Source organism: Scylla paramamosain, chromosome 8 (genome assembly GCF_035594125.1).
Source record: "Scylla paramamosain isolate STU-SP2022 chromosome 8, ASM3559412v1, whole genome shotgun sequence".
In the NCBI taxonomy this organism is placed as follows: domain Eukaryota; kingdom Metazoa; phylum Arthropoda; class Malacostraca; order Decapoda; family Portunidae; genus Scylla; species Scylla paramamosain.
In genome coordinates, this window is record NC_087158.1 from 25593104 (window position 1) to 25614539 (window position 21436).

The following is a 21436-nucleotide window of genomic DNA, read 5'->3' on the forward strand; positions in this document are numbered from 1 at the left end:
CATTCACTTTCTGTGATAACAAAGAAACATTAGCACATAGATTTTTATTTTTCACACCAGTATTATTTACACTGATAGCCTATGTTGGAACGAGACAACAGCTTGTGCCGGAGGATCATGAAACAGGTACCAAACAGTGTACATAATTTATAAAATTTACACTATATACATTTACAGAAGGTCTTCTGTGACTTGAATACTAAAATGAAATAAATACACTCAAATAGAGTACATTCACCATATACACTAATAAAAGCCAATAATTATTCTGGAATGGGCTAACACATTCTCATGGGAGGCAGTGTCAGCATAAGAGCCTTACACTGCTCACAGTGATGAAAATGGCCTGCCATTCAGACTTTATATTATGTACTTTTAGCATTTGTATATGTTTAAAGCCCTCAGTGTGACATACTTGAACTGCAATCAATATAAATTATATATCTATATATCCAAGTATATAAATGTGAATCTTTGGTTAGAAATACCTCCGAGAACAGAGGCGACAACGGCAACATCAAGGTACAGACGTAACAGACGCAGAAGGCATGAAGTGCTCAATTCAGTGTATCATCTGGGAGCATCAGCCTCACTTAGTGTTTTGTGCAGCAGGTCCCAGGCAGTGGGGACACTAACTTATTCTTGGTGAATAAAAAATGAGCACAAGAAGCCAAGAACATTTGCATTTGAAAGGTCTTATTTACTTTTTAGTTCCCTTTGTAAGAGTTGAATATTCTTTGTATCTTCAACCTTATGATGCTCTTAAATCAATTTCTGAGACATACACCAAGTTATAATACTAGCAATAAGGCAGCATTGGCTATAGGACTTGGCCATAGATACCCATCATAAAAAATGACGATGGTGTGCCTGGACTGAGTTGCTCTTAGTTAAGCTCAGTACCAGACCAAGTCCTTCCTGGTTAGCCAGAATTTGCTTAGTTTAGATTGACAGAAAAATATATTTATGTCAAAAATATTCCAGTAGAAGGCCAGGGGAAGCTGAAGCTAGCTAGCTGTTCAGCCCTGCAAGACTACTGATATTGCCTAATTTACACTGTATTTAACACTTTCACAATTTGTCCATTAGTAATAGCTTAATACTGCAAACCTGATTATAACACTTGTTGGCATGGAGTACACTTATAAGGTTTTCATTACAATGAAAATATGGTAATTCGAGAAATTAAGTGATGAAGAATACATTGCAATTAAAAGGTTACTTTGAGATACTTAACATTTGATCGGCTTACCTATCCAGAATCTCCTATAAGAGCTAAGAAACTAGATAATCCACGGGGTTGATTATTAAACAAACTGGAAACGTCCACACAACATATGCGCTGGGGCAGCATTTGCAGTGAGGGAAATACAGGGAACATTCACTATTAGGAGGTGTGTGCTAACAGTTTCCACCAATAATGAATATCAGAAGTAGACTAATATAAAAAATTATCTCTGTGTATACCAATATTAAGGACTATGACTCCAAACATTACCTTGGCCAGTGCCGGTAGGTATATACCCTTACAATAGCCTTTGATATGAAAATTGTGTGTATATACTTATAATATTACAGGGTTCATTCTCCTGACCATTAAGCGTTCAGCAGGAACTGCTCTTGTAGTCACTGGTGTCGGACAACTGACTGACTTCCTGAGCCGCGGCGGGTGACTCAACTGACTCCCTCAGCTTTCTGAAACAGGAACACATTTGAGGGTTAGGAGAAAATCTTTGTGTAACAAATTTCTTGAAAATAAAAAAAATGAGGACCATATATATATATATATATATATATATATATATATATATATATATATATATATATATATATATATATATATATATATATATATATATATATATATATATATATATATATATATATATATATATATATATATATATATATATATATAAACAAATAGATAAGCAGAAAGACAGAAAATCTGATAAACAGATAGATAGGCAGGTAGTTGGAAAGACGGATGGATGGATGGATGGATGGATGGATGGATGGATGAATGGATGAAGAGATGAATGGATGGATATAGATACAGACAGAAAATATGACAGTTACAGTTGAGTTAAGCAAGAAGTACTTGCATCAACTACAGAGTTTTGAGCATTCAAACTAACATTCAGAAGCTGTCCTTGGTGTATGATCTACAAAAATGCCAAGTGAAAGCAATGCTCAAAATTATCTGAGTTGTCTTCAAGTCAAGATGTAAAGCATTACTTAGCAGCAAAAGACCTTCAGCAAAATGCCTAAACAATTACTCAGCTCCATGCAGAATTACTCTAGTGTTAAATATTATAAAAAAAAATAAGGCATGCAAAATACAATAATGCCATCTGTTCCTAGGCTTATTAGGTGCTATTTTACATTTTCCATGATAAATATTTACATTCTCTACTCAAATGGTTTAGAAATGTTATATAAGCTAAGTAGCTATGAGAAAGAGAACCTGGTATTTAAGTGTTGTTCAGAAGAGAAAGAATGAATTTTTACAGCCTCATTCCTAAAACATCAGATAAAATTATGAAAACACTCAAATAAAATTAGTCAAGCTCCCCAAGCAACAATCAGCAATGCCTACGGTGCGTTAGTGGAGTCTTGCGTCGTTTGGTGGTGACTTACAGCTCCCTGATGTGCTCAAGGGCCATAAGAAGCTGCGTGTTGGTGCGGTCAAGTGCATTGATTCTGTCCTCCTGTGCCTGAATAAGTGCATCCTTTTCTGACATGAGCTCTGTCATCTTCTTTTGCTCTTTCCTGAATTGCTCCTGTAACCTGAAATTAAAAATTTATTCATTAATTCAGCTCATGAAGTCAACATTTTGGTATATATGTATATCTTTGTAATTAAGACTGAAATGTTAAATATAATCACATTTTCTTTTATGCTTCTTTTAAGGAAGACACTAAGGTCACATAAGGAACAAAACTGACAGTTAGAGACCATTTACTTCTCTTTAGAGTAGCATATTTGTAAAGCATTTCTTGGAACAACTCTTAGCTTTTTTCCTATTCAAGAAAATAAAGGATTACATTACAGATTCCAAATATCCTAACACTAAATAGAAAAAAATTTGATGTCTTACTTTTGTATCATCTCTCTCATCTGAGCCTGGTCACCGGTCTGCTGAGCCAGGGGACACTGAGGGCTCTGGCGGCTGTGTCTGCTGTGCTGGTGGTGGGTGAGGGGGGAGGCAGTGCTGCTGGATCGCTGCCGGGGGTCGCAGGGAGAGGTGGGCGGCACAGCTTCTGAGCCCTCAGAGTTAACAGCACGTGTCTGTGCCTGCTCTTCTGCTGTTACTAGTTTGTGGTGCATTTCCTCCATTGCTGTCCTTAGAGCCAAAATCTCTTGTTCATACTGTGAGATGAGAGTTTATACAAAAATTACTATATATAGTGGATGAAATTATAATATTTTTACTTAGAAGTGGTTTGGAATACTTTACATAAAACCATTCATGAGTATGCATATAATGTAATATCTGGTTTATTGTATCAAAAAGTAAAAAAAAATGAATGTATGCTTTAAGCATTCATACAGGCTTAAAGACTACATATTTTTAATACTGTAATATTTGTAATTTTTCTTTTTATCTTTTTATGTTGTAGCTGCATGTCATCTGTACTTACATATAATATAATACAATTTTGCACAATCCACACATAAAGCTTAGTTTAAAAAACCAACCTCATCCAAAGTTTTCATCTCGGACACTCTGTGATTGCCACGCTGGGGTCTGACCCGAGCTGGTGGGGATTGCTGCTCGTCACTAGAAGAGTCACTGTCATACTTGTAGGGCTGCCGCCGGCTGGTGCTGACCCCTGTGGACTGGCGACGTGCTGTCTTTGTTCTTCTGCATTGGGCGCCTCCTAAGAGGTCAGAGGTTGAGTGGTGGTGATCAGGTGTCACAGGTGCAAGAGTTGATTGGCCCCAGCCAGGAGGCAAGCATCGGGGGTTAGTTCTGGGAGCTCCTGACTTGAAACCGCGATGTTCTAAAGGAGGAGTACAAGCCAGTGATGTATTGTCCTCACTGGATGAGGAGTGGTGCTGAGGTCCACGAGAGGAGGCTAAGCTTGAGGTGATGGTTGGGACAGAAGGCAAGTCCTCAACACTGTGTGCAGAGCTGAGGGAGGAGCTCACTGGACTCTGCTGTTGCTGAGAACTCTGTTGCAGGTGGTGGTGGTGGTGGTGATGGTGGTGGTGAGCCATGCGAGGACCACGGTGAGGGACTGGTCGAGGAGAGCTGGTGGCTGCATTGAGGTGGTACATGGGGTTGTTGAAGGCCAGAGGAGCTGACAACTGTGGTGGAGTCATGTGAGGTGATATGTGCATGCCACTACTATTATTACTGCTGTTGCTATTATTATTTGCTGCTGCATTGTTATTGGCAGCATCATGATGAGTAATGGATGGGTCAACAGGGCTAGAGGACTGGCTATATGCAAAGCTTTGGTAACCTGAGGATGCTACATTAGATAACTGAGAAATTGATGTTTGTGAGCCTTTCATGTTTCCTTCAGTTTCACCGGTGGAATTCTGATCATTTTCTTCATGGCTAATATCTAATGACTCCTCAGGATTACCATTTGACACCACATGTCCATTTTGGTGAACCTGCCCATGGCCATTCACTTGCTGATGACTAGGGAATACTTGTCTGTTGTTGTACCAAGCAGTACTATGATTATGGAAGTGATGATGGTGTTGGTGGTTGTGGTTGTGGACAGGAGAGGAAGTATTTTGGGATGGTGTGGGGGCAAGGTGACTGTAACTGTAACTGTGCCCTATTGCACTGGGGTCTCTTGCCTTGCCCTCAGGATCCAGCGCAGAGAACAGTACATAGTCATCAGCAGTATTCAAGTCTACAGCTGGCTTACGAGCAGAACCCATCAAGTAAGTATTTCTTGGCAGGGTGGAGGGACGAGGGGTAGAGGGAGGCTCTGGAGGGGACTGGATGAAACTGATTGGAGGGGGTGGCAGAAGCTTGTGGTCATCACTAACCGTTGGATCATTGTATCGGAAGATATTCCTCTGAAGGCTCTGGTACCCAACTCTGTCTTCTACTCTAGCAGTCTCCTGAGTAAGGGATGGGTCTCCAATGGGAGAGGTGGGTGCATTGTGGGAAGAAAGTCTCTGTACAATGTTGATATTTGGCTGAGTCTGTGCCACACGTATCTCCTCCAGAATGAGACGAAGCTTTTCAACTTCATGTTGTTGTGCCACTCCAATGCTGGTCTTGGTGGTGCATGTGGAGAGCTTCTTGAGGGCTTCTGTCAGGAATGTGTGCAGCAGTGAAATTTCCTTGCCCATGTCAATGTCTCTGTCATATTCTGGCACCCTATGATCATGGGTTGCAGGGCTTGAGATCTGCTTCAGGAAGGATTTCATCTGGGCCTGTTCCATTTCTATAAATTCATTCATGAATTCCATAAAGTTCTCCTTTCCTTGGAACTTTGTAAAGTTTGCAAGTGTCTGAAGAGTTTTTGCAATCAAAGTGAGGTTCCTTGATGCTCTTTCATCTGGGTACTCTTGAGTAATGTTGAACAGTGAGGGAGAGAGAATAGCAGGGCACAAGAACCTTAGGAAAATGGATGCAGATATCAAATTATCACTAAGGTTCTGCTTTCCAATCTTGGTAAGGCGTTCCCTGTATGTGCAGAAACATTCTCTAAGTTCCACAGGAAAGTAGGGATGGGAGTTGAGGACTCGTGACCAAGTCATTCGTACAGTGGACAAGAGGTTTTCCTGTTGCTTCTGAAGGGATGAAATTTGGGGCACTTTCATGGGATCAACCTGGAATAAAATAAAATATCATGCAAGATACAAATACATTGAGTTTAAAAGACTGTACTTCATGGATTCTTCTACTGCTGTTTATAAGTTTCATAGAATATACTTTAGGGGCTTTCACTTGACATTGTGAGCAAAGACATAAGTTCTTTGAAAAACTGAGCACTGAAAATATCACAAGGTATAAAGTATACTTCATGTCCTGCTATATCACTGCCTTCTCACCTCACAGTCCAGTCCTGTCTCCACCACCTTGTTGATGACCTGCCTCAGGGTGTCCAGCAGGTACTTATTCCCCACAAGCTTCATGAATGCTTCCATGGACTTGGTTGCTAAAGAGTTGCCACGGAACAGGAGATGAGAATCATCTGAAAGCACATAAACATTATTAACATGATTTATCAACTTATCATCATTATTATTACTTTTTTTGTTTTTTTGTTCTGATGAAAAGTGGTAGTGCATATTTTTTTTTTCATATGTGCACATTTACACAGATACTAATAAGAACAAACTCTCACTAATCTTATCAATCTGTGAATTATTCTTTCTTGCTACATACATACTAATGCTGTAGTTTATGAGAACAAGCTCATACCAAATCCCTTAGAAGTATAGTACATGCACACTTATGCTGATGCTCAGGAGAACAAAGTCTTACCAATTCTCTCAATCTCCAGCATGACCAGGTCTGCCAAGTAGTTTCGTGCCATTCCTTCCCTCTGCATTATGTGGATCATGGAGGTGGCAATGTCCTCTTTGGCTTTAACACTAATGACTGGCTCCAGCAGTTCACAAAGAGTGCCGTAGTTTGTCTTTATATACTGTTGAAGTAAAGTTGTATTAATTTTCAGATAATGAGAGATGGACAAAAAAAGTATACCTTGTCTTGTTCTGAAACATACTTTGAACATTTGAAATGTCATACCCTGTTTTTGCTCCTATGATAATATCATTGTTAAAAAAAGAACAGATTACATAAAAAGATAAGGACAATGGAAACTACAAAAAAAAACAGTAGGTCTGCATGTGGCAATCCCTGTACAAGATGTCGTACATGCATACAGCTGTCTATCTGTCATCCCTGTCAAAAATCTAAATGATCCTTCTTCAAGCTCACCAATGACTTGCAACTTGGAAACTCACTCTATCACAGTCATATAACATCATATTTGAGAACCAGTTTCTTCCTATCTCCTTTTCAAATCTAATTTTAACAAGCTTAAATCTAATATTTCTTGCCTTTTTTCATTATTTCTTATGTTTTGTGCTTAGAGCTCCAAACACAGTGGTACAGCTGCTAAATATCTGAAATTCTTACTGGCAAAGAAACTAACCTGCAGGAAATTTGTATACAGCTCCATTGGCAAGATGTCAATGGATTGGAATTTGCATTTGATTCTGAGGGCTGCATTGTCTTTACTAGGGGCTCTGTTGTCATTTTGTACTTGATACCACTTCTCAATGTGACTCCGACTTGACACATTGGATACAGGTATGTTCACAGACCCGACCAACACATTCTTCTCCTGAGGAAATGAGAGTAAGAATGTAAAGATGACAACAATCATATAACCTGTAGAAAATAAATAACTTTTAGATAAATATGAATGTCAAGGAATTCAGAGCTACAGAAGAAAAAATTATTCAGTGAAAGTAACAAGTGCTAATGTGGAAGTCTGCAGGAAGTGAAGTGTTTTGACTTAAAATATCAACAAAAAAATAGTAACTGCACCTTTTTCCTCTTTTTGTCTCCTTCTCTGTATAGAGATATAGTGATGTTCTCTACAGAAGGCAAGCTGCTGAACTCAAACTGTTCTCCCCAAAAACACATTTCACTCTTCTGTTTACTGGAAGTGCGGGCATACAGGGAGCCATCCAGCATGAGCTCACAAAAATATCTGCAACAATATTACAAAAAAATCAGGAAAGTTAGAAAATAGCTACATCTTTATTACTGAGCACAACCAAAGTATTTTAAGCCTTAAAAAAAATTCATTTAAAAAAATTTGCTTACCGTTTTTTATTAGCGACACCCTTTGCCTCCAATATGAATATTTTGAGTGAGTTATCTGTCCTCCGCACATTGTCAAAGTTTGGATTGACAGCCTTGCGTAGGGAATCCACCCAGCGGTCCCTCTCATCTGCTGTCCGGCAGCTGAAGTACCGGGTGCCAGTTGGAGAGGTTACCTGTGTGGGGTTGAGATGAGGTCATAAATAGTGTAAGGGTCACCTATAAGACAGACTTGTTATCATATAACCAATAATGTGAGCACATGAAAACCTTTGTGAGGTGGTGTTCAGGACTTACCTGGAAACAGTGCTCCTGCCCCAGAACACTGGTGTGCAGGGGTTTGATGGTCACCTCGCCTGCAAGGGAAGGATAAAGTTACACACTTGTCAAATGTTAAACTCAACAGCAAAGATGAACATTATTGGGAGATAATGATGACAAGGAATGGTGAAAGCAATGAAAGTGTGAAACATTTGGTGTATCATAAAAGATGAAAGAATGACACTGAGTGGTTGAGGAGCTGCAATGCAGTGACATAGTAGATAAATACTAGTAACTGGTGTATCTAAACTGGAAGTCTCGGCCTGATTCTGTTTCCTACCTTACTATGAGCTGAGTGGTAAGACACCCTCAAACTTCCTTCACACACACACACACACATAATATATAATATATATAATATATATATATATATATATATATATATATATATATATATATATATATATATATATATATATATATATATATATATATATATATATATATATATATATATATATATATATATATATATATATATATGAATACATAAATATTTGGTTTTGATTGCTGATAATTTGGAAAAGTTGAGACATCTTAGATAAATGAGAGAACAGTAAAGAGTTGGTGATAGTCGGTGATAAATCATAAATGGTCAAGGAAGAAAGATTTACATCACAAACAGAAAGCACAGAATGTCACTAAAGGATTACATTTATATCCAAGTCACTGCAAACTCGACATTACTTTGAGCAAAGACTCACCGGCTGCCAGGTCGAGGGTGTTCATCATGTTGTGACTAGACAGAAGGGATTCATGGGAGCGTGACGACCGGAGTCTTGCCGCCGAGGAGCCCAGAGAGAGCGGGTCAGCCTCCAACAAGCCACTCATGCCTCCACGACTCCCTCTTTTGGTTCGCTCCAACTTTGTGACAGACTTTGTTCTCTTCAGTGGGTTACTTTTAAATGACCGCTTGCTGAAGAAACTCTGCAAACAAGAATATCAAGGTCGATGAGCCCACTTGCACAATATTCATTCCCCGTTTGGACAGATCTTCCCCGTTAATCCAGTAGCGTTAATATAGAAATGTGTGCTGCATATTGTAAGGACAGGACATGTATGCCACGAGGTTATTAAAGGTCAAAAAGGTTCCTAAAGGTTGCAGTAAAGTCTTGGTGGGAAAAAAAAAAAAAACAGAAAGGAAAAATTAAGAAATTTCCTTAAGCAATAACCGTTTGTAACGAAACTGGGAAATTGTAGAGAATATAACCATTACCAATGAAGTGTTGCGTTCTTTCACCTGTAGGAAAACTTTCTAGAAAATGACATTTATTAGTTGCATTAAAGCAATTTTGCAAATAAACAATAAGGAAACGAAATTGCATTTTGTAAGAACCCTATACGCCACCAGAGGCAAATTTATATTCAAGTCACACCACTTAACAATCCGTTTTCATGAATTCTTATGCCAACCTTGAGTATAACACTTGTGTTGACGACCAAGCTGCACGCCCAGCCCGTGAATGACGACCGATCCACCACTGGGAGACCTTTGATAACAGTAATTGTCCGAGGCAACAGCTCGTGCCCCTCCACGCCCGAAGGCAAGGTGTGGGAGGAGGAACGCTGGGTGGCATATTTCCCAAGTCTGGTACCAAATACTCTTGAACACGATATTCATTGCCGGTTAACTTTGTGTGAGAATCACAATAAGAGTATTTCCGATAATATCCTGTGTCTAGTTTCGGAGCTACAACCGGCCGTCATCACAGGCGAGCGCATTTACTCACATAGACTGGAAAAATGTCGACGGGTGAGTGATGGCGGTGGCGCGGCTAATGACAAGGGGGTTATTGCCGCCTTCCCTCGTCCCCTCCCCTCCTCCACACCAGCATACTGCACCGCTCACCTACATCCTAATTTATCCCTGCAGCCACAAGTAGCCCCATCCTGTGATACACAAGTGGCTGCCCCTCGTCAAAAGCGCCGGGCTGTGGCTGCAGCACCGAGAGGCGGGGCGGCATTTTTTGCACCCCGGCTGCCGGTGCCACGCTGGACCGGTGGGGTAGCGCTCGCGAACATCCGGGTCATAACCTATGGCGTAACGTTTTCTTGATGATAAGTGTCTTGTCACGATGTTGGACACACCTACTTCCGTCTGGCGTGAGGAACTTGCTCTTTGCCAGGCTTCTCCCACCGTCTGTTCTGCCGCTCAGGAAAACGATCAAAGCTGTCAGTACCACTTAGGATCTCTTTTACCGGAACACGAAAATATGCCACCCCATCTACTTTTAGGGCTAATAATGTCAAGTCGGATGAGGTAACTTAATCTAAACTATCTTATCATCTCAAAAAAACAGCAGGAGTGGCTGATCTTCATGTGATCCCTTTAACAACTGGGCCTTACACAGACTCCACACCGCATCAGCCCTGCTATCGCTCAATTAAACCCCCCCGCAAGATGGACCACCAGACAGCATAGTCTGGTCCTCGGATGTCTTTAGCGTAAAACTGTCATGGCTGTGTGGCGGTGAACGGTGAGGATGTTGTGTTGCCTTCCCTCTTCTGACGCTCATCGCTTCTGCAGCTAATTAACCACACACACACACACACACACACACACACACACACACACACACACACACACACACACACACACACACACACAGAGAGAGAGAGAGAGAGAGAGAATCAGGGGTGTGAAGGAGGCTGTATAGTGGTTACAGAGCTGCACTTTGGACGTGGGAGAGGAGGGCGAGGGAAGCACTCTCGCACTAAACTGAAATCTGTCTCATTTATTTTCTTACAGTGTGTGTGTGTGTGTGTGTGTGTGTGTGTGTGTGTGTGTGTGTGTGTGTGTGTGTAAGCTGCCGGATCTCAAGTCTCGGCAATAAACACTACACAACCACTGTCCATATAAGTGAGCGGTGAAGGAGGAGTCAGGCCACGACGGCGCCTCTGCCTCCCCTCCAGCCACACTCGTGTTTCCTGAGATAATCTCATCATTATAAAAATACTAAAAATACCAGCCTACGTGTTATTTGTGAGTGGCGTGAGGCGAGGCAAGGTTATCGTGAACAACACTGCGGGGAGGGTACGTGCCCAGGGGACGGGAAGTGGGCAGGGTCCATCTCCGGCCTTTACCTCCACCATGCCGACACACTTTCATATTTTTACACGCCTCAACGATGTAACTCAACTACTTATAACTGGTTGTAGTGGAAGTTACTGTAATCTTCAAAAGCTGTTTCCATTATTCCAGGGAAAGTTTAACAAGGATTCTGCACTATGAGAACGTTGTGAATATAATCTTCGTGGCCTCTGAAAGCATTCCTTTAGCAAGCGCAAAGCGTTGGGAAATACGAACCTTAGCGTCACGGTTGCAGTCACGTAATTGTATTGTAATAATAGAGACGGTCTCAGTATTATTCATCTTTGTATCTAAGAGAGATTTGTGAAAACGGTTACGTGACTCATAATGCGTCAGGTTAATAAGACGCTACCTTATGTATTTCTAATAAGGGATATACCTATCATTTTACACACACACACACACACACACACACACACACACACACACACACACACACACACACACACACACACACACACACACACTTGGCTGTGTATATATGGGTGGGTGTTTTGGAAATAAAATAAACTTATGTGTTGACGCACCGAATTACCGAAGGTGAGAGTGACGTCTTCCTCGAGCCGGGTGAGGTCGCCTTCGCTGCTCGCGTGAAGGTAAAACATCGTCGGCCACGAAAGTATAATTATCCTCCACGTCTCACGCTCAGCAGGCAGGTGTGAAGGCGAGTCCCTCAGTCCACGAAGCGTCCCTTGCTCGCTACTTGAAGGTTCACTATCACCACTTTCTACAGCTTCAAATGTAATCCAGAAACACTATCACACTCTCCTCCGTAAGCCACACTCTGAGGATCATTACACGGGACGCTCCAGTTCACCACTACTTGATCCAACACAGGCAACCCGCTCTCTCTCTCTCTCTGTCTCGCCGGATATGTGAGTTGTGGCGTTGTCTAAAAACAAGAATACTCACGCCTACATGGCAATGATTCACTGGTCTTACCGGCTGAGAGGCAACTTACTCTTTTTTTTTTTTTCTGACGAGTGAGGCGATTCCGTTAACATCACTGTGACCTTCAGCCTCAGTAAAAAGTTAAGTGTGACTTCCAGGAGGGTCGCAGACGGGAGCAGGACATGAGGCAACGCGGCCTTTACTTTCATCGAAAACTTCAAAAACACAGTGAAGGATAGAAGGCCTCTATCGCGACTGTGCGGTGCTTTATCCAGGAGGATTCAAACACGTGCCAAGATGAGTGAAACACGTGCCCTGTCAGACCACAAGACTAAGCCTCTGCACCAGTTTTACTACGATACCGGGGAACCATTTGGACATCACGCACAGCTGCAGTGAACCCTGTATCCTTTGAGCGCCGCCACCACAAACCACTCCACCATCACCAACACCACTACTACCAGCAAGGCCAAACGTGATGGGCAGTTTCTCTCGATGCATGCCAAGGTTTGTCTTGTATTATAGTGGCGACTCTGGTGTGGAAGGTGACGTGGTGACAGTGCCGGCTCCTGACACCTTGAACAACGAGTCCTTTCACCAGCAGCAGCACCCCGACACGACCCACACTGCGCCGTCCCACGTGGCAGCCCACTTGACACACCACCGTCACCGCCACCGCCATGCCAAAAACCACACGATTGCCTGCTTCCAGTTCTCCCCGCTCCCAAAAACCACAGCCACACCGGACACGTGCCATGGAAATACTATATTCTCCTGGTGACTTGTGGCGATGAGAAATAATGGAGATCATCGTCAGAATACAGAGATAACCTACGACTGAAACCACTGCCAACACCACACCTGCAGCAGCACACAACACTAATAAGTACACGTGCCCTGGTGTGTGTGTGTGTGTGTGTGTGTGTGTGTGTTTGTAGGCACTCTACATACAAGCCTCTCAAGGTACAATACTCACCACAAGTCTGCTAGGGGTGGAGTCCGCGTGCCGCCCCCCGAGGATGGGCGTGGCAGGGGCAGACCCACGCCTGTCCGACCCACAGGCCTTCTCATACGACGTGTCTGAGGGAGGAAAGCAAGGTTGTCAGTGATGCAGGTATGGTGAATCTGCCTAGCGCTGCCACACTTCGCACCTCACGCACTGGTGGCGGTGCTGGTGATGGTAGTAGTAGTAGTAGTAGTAGTAGTAGTAGTAGTAGTAGTAGTAGTAGTAGTAGTAGTAGTAGTAGTAGTAGTAGTAGTAGTAGTAGTAGTAGTAGTAGTAGTTGTTGTTGTTGTTGTTGTAGTAATAGAAAATAAAATAATAATAATAATAATAATAATAATAATAATAATAATAATAATAATAGTAATAATGATGATGATGATGATGATGATGATGATAAACACAAACACACACACACACACACACACACACACACACACCTGAACCTCCCCACGATCAATCAGTACCAGACAACCTAAATCAATAACAACGAACAAGTAGATCCACGAGGTAAATCCTGACTGAATCCCACACGATAAGGAATCCCATAAGAAGAATTAGCTGTGATACAAGAAGGGAAATCCCATACATGATTCATTCCCACAGGAAGGGAAGGTCGCGGGTGTGCAGATCCCAGGAGAATGATAAGGGTTAGGAAGGAGAGAAGGAGAGTGTAAGGAACTCAAGAGTCCCTTCTATACAAAGGAGGTTCCTCCGGCCCTCCCCTCTTCCTGGTTCCCGACAACGCTGTCACCACACCTCCGGGTCTTATAAACACTGGTGGGGATGGGAGCCAGGAGCCAGCCTCTCCCTCCCTTCCCAGGCAAAACATGACACCCAAACATCGCGGGCTATTTACAGCGAGGACGTCCGATGGAGTAAAATGAGAAGCGAGCGAGGGAGAGGAGGAAAAAGGGAGGAAACGGAAGAGGGGGAGGGACCCGCGGGAGTGGAAAGCAGTCGATGCTATTACGAGCCTATAATGTGATTAGCGAAGCCGTATAGTGTGTCTTTTCCGCCGGCTTGTGGTTGGGGACTCACCGCGGAGGCAAGACCCGGGTATTTACACAGTGCCGCACGCTGGCCACGGGGTGAACGGCACGGAGGTGGACGAGGTGAGGCGGCTGCAGGAGTCCCGGCATAAAGGCAGCACTATGGCGTGCCTCCGTGGGCGGCTGGGGGAGGGAGGTGTGCGGTCTGCCCTCTCAGGCCCACACACCTCGCAGTTCAGAGGTCGAGCCCTCACGCCACCAGTCTCCCAAACCATTACTGACCTGTGCTGCATTTCCTAGCCTATGTTTTCGCAATCCGTGTTTATCTGGCCGCGGCATGTTTACAGGAAGGCGCCGCCATCCCCCGCAAAGCACAGCTCTCCCGCCCTCCCGCGCCAGCTTCCCAGGGTCGAGGGAGAGGCAGTGTTAATTTACAGGAAGTGGACACACGTGCTGAGTTGCGCCATTAAATATTTCCCACACTCAGAGGTCCCGCAGGATCACATGAATATGAGCCACACCAGCCATCCCAGGGTGCGTTTGGTTAGTTTATGTTAAATTACCCAAGCTAATCTTACCTACCCTACCGTAACCTAACAAAACCCAACCCTATCTTACCGTACGCTCGCCTAACTTTCCCCAAAATAATATGCAATTCGTCTCATGATTCCTGAAGGATGGAAGCAAGAGTAGGCGTGTCATAGTCTGTAAGTGGCAGCGTCCACAGACGCGCCGAACAGGGAGCGTCGAGGATAAGATAATGTGTAGTGTTTCGTAAGTGTTATTAAGATTGATTACCCAGGAATGTGTGATATTAAGTAACGCAAAACTGGTCCTTACTGAGCGAGCGAGGAACATCGGCAATTTTAGGTGAAAAAGGAACAAAAGACGAACGACAATGTGTAGCAAGATGAAATACAGACGATAAAAAAAAAAGATAAAAAAAATATCTATCCTCTACTTGCGTCCCCACTCGTCACTTCATCCCTTGCTGCTGCTGAGGCCTCAAGTCTTGCTTCGTAGCCATCACTTCTATATAGTAGATTGCAGGTACTGTTTTCACGGAAGAGTAATTTCCTTTCCTTCTTTTTTCTTTTCTTTTTTTTTTCAACCCACCCCTCTTCCTCCCACCCCGCTCCCCTAGCCCGACCCCCATGGTAATGACGCGCTCACCTCTTGACCCGTGATTTACAGCAACATTGAATTTTAACGGCCGCTGCTGCAGACCCTTCAGTGACGGCAGGGGGAAGGGAAGGGAAATGAGCGCTCAGGAAAGGGAAAACTTTACTGGGAATGTTCAACCAGGGAGGAGCGTCACTAAAGAGACTGCTTCCTGCGGCCTCTGCTCCCCACCACGACACTCACGCCGCACCACAGGCATTTATCGCTAATTACAAAGGAATTCTGGGTTATTTCTTACATCACGGTGAATAAAGATAGAGGAACCGTATTCACAATTGAGCAATTCGATTAATCTCTCGCCGTGACAGAAAACACTCGTGTCCTTGGCTCTTATTTTGCAACGCTTGTTTTGTTCTCTTATAAGGGCTATTTCTCAAAGGCCACAGCGATTATTAGTCGGTTCTCATTGGTGTTTTTTTTTTTTTTCTGAATAATAACACATAATTTTTATCAAACTATCACTACAATTATGAAAACACCCTTGGAAAACTCAACAACTTCCACCACCGCAGTCTAATAATGATAAGAGATAATCACTGAAACGCTTGAGAATGCGGCCACTTGAGCATGCTCGGGTAAGAAACAGTGAACGGGAGGACAAGAAGGGACAAGCTATGGTCGTCTTTCCGTCACAACACCTTCAATCGACGCGGAATGTCGCCTTTCAATAGCGACCCTGAGTCCTGAAGGGGGATGAGGGGACAGATGTAATCGATCTTGCGTCACAGGGGCGGTGCTGGGGGTTAGGGAGGGATAAGGCCGGAGGGACGAGCCTATTGTGATGCTGTCCAGGCGGTGGGAAGAGCGCTCTAGCCCGTAACTAAATAGGGGCGTTGCAAGTACTTCAGTTGAGTCCTATCTATACCTCCTGGCGCGGTCACCACAGTAGGACAGCACTAGGGGCCTGGCAGAAGGATCGCCAAGGACGCGGAGAGGCAAGGATCATAGGAAGACCAAGGTCGTCAATTAAGAAAACGCTCATGTTAACACGCAATGCATCCTAAGCGGGGTCAGGACCAATTATAGCAACGCTGTATCGATGAGGAAGTGTCACTGGTACCAATAACCTCCTCCTCCTCCTGCTCTTCCTCTTTCCGCCCCTTCACGAAGTCAAAAGCCAGCAGGGAACAAATAGCGAATGAAAAAGGCAGGATGAAAGACAGATTGGGCGAGGGGCTGAGCGAGGGTGCCTGCGATGGATGAGTGAGTGAATCGAAGTGAGTGCGTGAGTGCGTGCGTTACATTCCTTCTACCCTTCTCCACTTAACCATCTAGAAATATACCAGTTTGTTTAGAGTTTTCACACTATTGATAATGCACCAGTTCCTTCGCTTTACCTCACACACACACACACACACACACACACACACACACACACACACACACACACACACACACACACACACACACACACACACACACACACACACACATAATAAACGAGGGACGCCCCCACTCCCTCCCCAACATCCCATAATCACCACCAACTCCCTGTGGAATCAATGACTCCCTCGTATAACGCTCCCTTCCCCCCATCTTCATCCCCTCTCCCAACCTAGGAACGCTTCAATAACACCCTCTCTTAATTCTCCATAAAGGGATCAGAACACCCCTGTCTCATGACGCCACAAACGAAGAAAAACAAAAACAAAAACAGGGATCGTTGCACATTAAGATCAAGATTAAGATTACTCGACTCGACTGAAAACTAAAAACTAGACAAGACTCGCCACAAACCAACTGCCGCTCAAACAGCAATCCTAAGTGACAAGACGCCATGATTGGGGGATTGCAGAGGCCTGGGGAAGGGGGAAGTGGGGGATGGGGGCAGGGGAGGGTTCGTGCATGGCGGGTGGTGAGGCGGAGGGAGCGGGGATCCAGGCTACCATGGCAACTACACAACAAACGCTCGTCCTAACACTTGTCCTGCTCGTTCTTCTCACCCCCACGCCCTGTGCGTCGGCGAGGCAGCGAGAACAAAGCGACGCATCCTGACACCACACTAAGGAGAATTAACAATTGTGCTTCTTTCAACAGAGAGGGGAAAAACAAAGGAAGGAAAATGGGGATAAGGATGTAGAAGGACGGGTGGTGTGGTGTGGGGGGGAACTGAGCGGGGAAACATGTCACGGTCACACAAGCCATGCAGTGAGAGAAAGAAGAAAAGGGAGAATAGAAGGGTTACTTGGCGGTACAACTGGAGGGTCTGGAGGGGAGTGAGGTGGGAGACAGCTGCGAGGAGGCTATGGGGAGGCCTGAGGAGCCCCACCATCAGCCTGCCACGACCCATTCCACTGATTTATTGAGCAATTAATTCATCACTGGTATCCTTCAGCAGCCGACACCCTTGACATTAAGCCGAGATAACGTGAAGCGGTGCTGCCCTAACAACTAGACCTCTCCCCTCCCTACCCCCTCAGCACCTCAGCAGTCTCATGTAAGGCCCGCAGCAGCACATTGTTTTTCTCATCCTGCTGTATTCTACTGGACTAACCTAACCTAGCCAAACCTAACCTAACTCCTCCTAAAAGGTGCTCCCTGCTGGCATACGCACCATTCTTCCTTTCCCATATCTTTCTGGCATAGTTCTACAATTTTTTGGCATGTTTTGCGTATTTTGGCATCTTTCTCCACTTGCCATTATTACTGGTCGTTTTTGGTAGCGTTTCTCTGTCTTTTTGGCATCAGTGATCTGGATACTCCTAGAAACACCTTTGGCATCATTCCTCTACTTTAAGAATTATTCATCACATTTTGGCATCCATTATCGAAATCTTCCCACCAACTACGAGCAATTGGCACCATTTCTCCTTCCCTCTACCATACGGCACCCATACTCTTGAAACAGACCCATACCACCGCCAATTCCTTCTCCTCTTCCTCCTCCTCCCTTACCTTCCCGACATTACCCTTTACCACCTCTCGCCTCAATAAGGAACGCCAAAGGGACGGCCGAGATGAGTCTGTCCTGGGAGGCATAACCAGATAAGGCCAGCAAGGTGTAGAGGGACCGGAAGGGTGGACGCAGGTGCTTTGCTAACCTATGTCTCACCTCTCTGGACTGTATTCCTAAACACTTCGTCTCTTCTTCTCCTTTCGCCACTTCCCTCGAGGCAGGGGTTGGCGCCATGTACCAGTCTCCTCCAGTTGTTTCAATCTCTTGCATCTTAAATACTTCGTCTGATCTCTTACATTTAAAATACTCAAGAGGAAATTACAGGGAGATTTTGATGTTTTCATTATTCTAGATAGTTTAACAAGGATTTTGTATCACTAATAGGAAAAAGACTCACGGAAACCCGAATGATCAACTCTGTGGCCCCTAAAAACAATCCTTATGGGAGAGCAAAGGGTTTTAGCATACAAGACCACGTGCGAAGAGGCGGAGGTTTGTTTCAGGCCTATATGGGAGGGTGCCTCATTAGATGCCGGCGATAGCTGAGTCTAGGAGCAGCAGGTGGTAAATTGGAGGTGATGGTGGGGTTAGTGGTGATGGTAGTGGTGGTGATCATGGTGGAATTAAAATTGATGCGAGGAAAATTATGCTTAACAGAGGTGATATGATATGAGGACAATGGCTGGTGATATGCAGCAGCAAAGTAGGGGTTGTGTATGTTGGCGTGTGTCGCTTTGCACGAGTATAAAATGTAAAATATGACGGATTAATGTATAGTGAATCATGATTACGGTAGTGAAAGTGGTGACTGCTGATATGATAGTGATGATTTATGATGTATAGCAATAAAATAAGCTACATGCGAGTATACAAATTAAATACAGCTGATCAAGAAGTAATGAAAAGTTACCTGTGGGCAGTTTATCCATTTATCTATCTATCTATCTAGAGGAGCGATAAAATGATACTGTAAACAAAAGAATGGTGCGGATGTTATAAAGGGATGATATACAGACGAGGGAAGAGGAATTGGAGGGGAGCAGGAGGGGAGTAGGCAGGTCCCGAGGGGCGAGGGTCACGGCAGCGCACAGGTATACAGTGTGAGTCACCTGGCGATCAGCAAGGAGCTCAGGTGAAGGTGAAGGGTGAGGGAGAGACTGAGAGGGTGTGGTGTGGTGCGAGAGAGAGAGAGAGAGAGAGAGAGAGAGAGAGAGAGAGAGAGAGAGAGAGAGAGAGAGAGAGAGAGAGAGAGAGAGAGAGAGAGAGAGAGAGAGAGAGAGAGAGAGAGAGAGAGAGAGACAAAGGTGTAATTCAGAGAGGTAAGAAACGCAAGCCGCTTTTGGCAGGACGATAAAAAAAAGATTAATCCTTCTTTCATCACTAAACCTTTTGATCGTTGCGGAGGTGCGACAGTCTCTCTCTCTCTCTCTCTCTCTCTCTCTCTCTCTCTCTCTCTCTCTCTCTCTCTCTCTCTCTCTCTCTCTCAGTTGTCCGTCTCACCTTTGCCATGTTCAAGGAATGATTTTATTTTAAACGAAGAATTACCTCAAAACTCTCTCTCTCTCTCTCTCTCTCTCTCTCTCTCTCTCTCTCTCTCTCTCTCTCTCTCTCTCTCTCTCTCTCTCACTGTTCGCTGACAAGGACGATTAAGAGAATGGACGTGCTATTTGGGTCTCGACGCCACACACACACACACACACACACACACACACACACACACACACACACACACAGTCTGACTAGAAGGAAAGGAAATGGAAAGGGGTACTCCCCCTACGCATCTCTCTCTCTCTCTCTCTCTCTCTCTCTCTCTCTCTCTCTCTCTCTCTCTCTCTCTCTCTCTCTCTCTCTCTTTACTCTTCCTGTTCTCCTCATGTTTCTCCTTCCCTGCGCCATGCACGCCTCGGCCTCAGTCCTCCTTGCTGGCTCGCTTCCTTCCCTCCCTCCCTCTGGACTCCCTTATTTGTCTCCCTCCCGACACGGCACATAATGGCCCTTCTCTGACAGCCTTGGAGAATGTGGCTTATTGGAGACCACACCACTTCCTCCCAACTCCACCGTCCGTCCGTCCGTTTGTGTGTGTGTGTGTGTGTGTGTGTGTGTGTGTGTGTGTGTGTGTGTGTGTGTCCACCTGCACGTGTTTTCAAGAGGTGGCCGCCGCGTGCGTGAGCTGTACTTGAGTCTCAGTGTCTGTGAGGCTCTTTGTCCGTCCTCCTCTCTAGGGCCTCCACCTCCCAGCTGCAAGGAACGCGCTGCCGTGCTTACCAAAATAAGCCTCTCTCTCTATAAGGCAACAGTGAAAATGATCCCTTTCTAGTTGACGAGTAATGGCAGTGATGTGCTCATTGGTTAGTTGGTTTAGTCAGCTTCGCGTCGTGGTGTTCGTGTAGCCGCGGGCCGATACGCTGCTGGTAAGCGATCCACCTTCCCGCGACTCCCTTCCCCCTCGCTAGCAGCACCCGGGGCACGGAGGGGCAACGAGGGTGAGTAGGGGGGATTTATACCGAGCGTGGGATCCAACAAGCCCTTTCCCTCCGCACCACATTAACATATTTACCTGGAGAAGGCAACGATACTTCCTCATTCCCCGCCATGAGAAGAATAACCCAAGAATGTTATCGTCACCACCACACCGCCGCCTCGCCGCCTCCCAGCTACAACCTTCCCCCGCGGCCTCCACACGCCGCACTAGTTAACCACCGCGCAATACTTCCTCCTGTCACGCTAGCAATTGTGTTCCTTCGTCAGCAGGCCCTTGGAACACTGCTGCAGGTCCTGGTGTGTTGCCAGCGACCACTCTCTACCTTTAGGCATTACTGGTATTACAAGATCAGACGTCTTTGAGATTAATTACATTAGGTTAAGCTAAATTAGGTTGTGACTTGAGGTGGACCACTCTGCCCTAACCGAACTTCACCCAACTTAAAAAAAACGATATGGCAAAACAGCTTAACATAATCAAAACTAACCTAAGGTAGTACAATAAGGTAACTTAACTTAACCTAACGTAAGCTGGCCTAAGATAACCTAACTTAACCTGACCTTATATAACCTAACTTAACCCACGCCAGGTGTAATAGATGGTCCCACTGCTAGGACTGAAACTTACACTCTGGATTCACTTCCTCTTCCCACACCCACCTCATCGACACCTTTCCCACAGCACGCCCACCGACACACACACACAGCCACACCCTCGCTACAGCTCTTCCCCCTGCCAATATCCTCCCTCTGCCTCCC

At 44.7% G+C, this 21436-nt stretch overlaps 1 protein-coding gene across 11 annotated transcripts in view; it reads right to left on the reverse strand.

The window, feature by feature from the left end:
• Nucleotides 1-29: 29 nt before the first annotated feature.
• The window catches only part of LOC135103038 (ras/Rap GTPase-activating protein SynGAP-like), a 90264-nt gene continuing 68857 nt past the window's right edge, over nt 30-21436 (reverse strand). For 9 of the 11 annotated variants that reach the window (XM_064008931.1, XM_064008932.1, XM_064008924.1 and 6 more), the window contains 12 exons: nt 13100-13203; nt 8846-9068; nt 8118-8176; nt 7824-7996; nt 7542-7707; nt 7144-7335; nt 6468-6630; nt 6032-6174; nt 3704-5809; nt 3102-3373; nt 2641-2790; nt 30-1695 (listed from right to left, as the gene is read on the reverse strand). In XM_064008931.1, coding sequence (XP_063865001.1) covers nt 1605-1695; nt 2641-2790; nt 3102-3373; nt 3704-5809; nt 6032-6174; nt 6468-6630; nt 7144-7335; nt 7542-7707; nt 7824-7996; nt 8118-8176; nt 8846-8972 — 3642 coding nt within the window. In that variant the 5' untranslated portion in view covers nt 8973-9068; nt 13100-13203 and the 3' untranslated portion in view covers nt 30-1604. Of the gene's footprint in view, nt 1696-2599; nt 2791-3101; nt 3374-3703; nt 5810-6031; nt 6175-6467; nt 6631-7143; nt 7336-7541; nt 7708-7823; nt 7997-8117; nt 8177-8845; nt 9069-11759; nt 12094-13099; nt 13204-21436 lie in introns of those variants that run through there. The other 2 variants (XM_064008927.1, XM_064008930.1) reach the window with 2 other exon arrangements.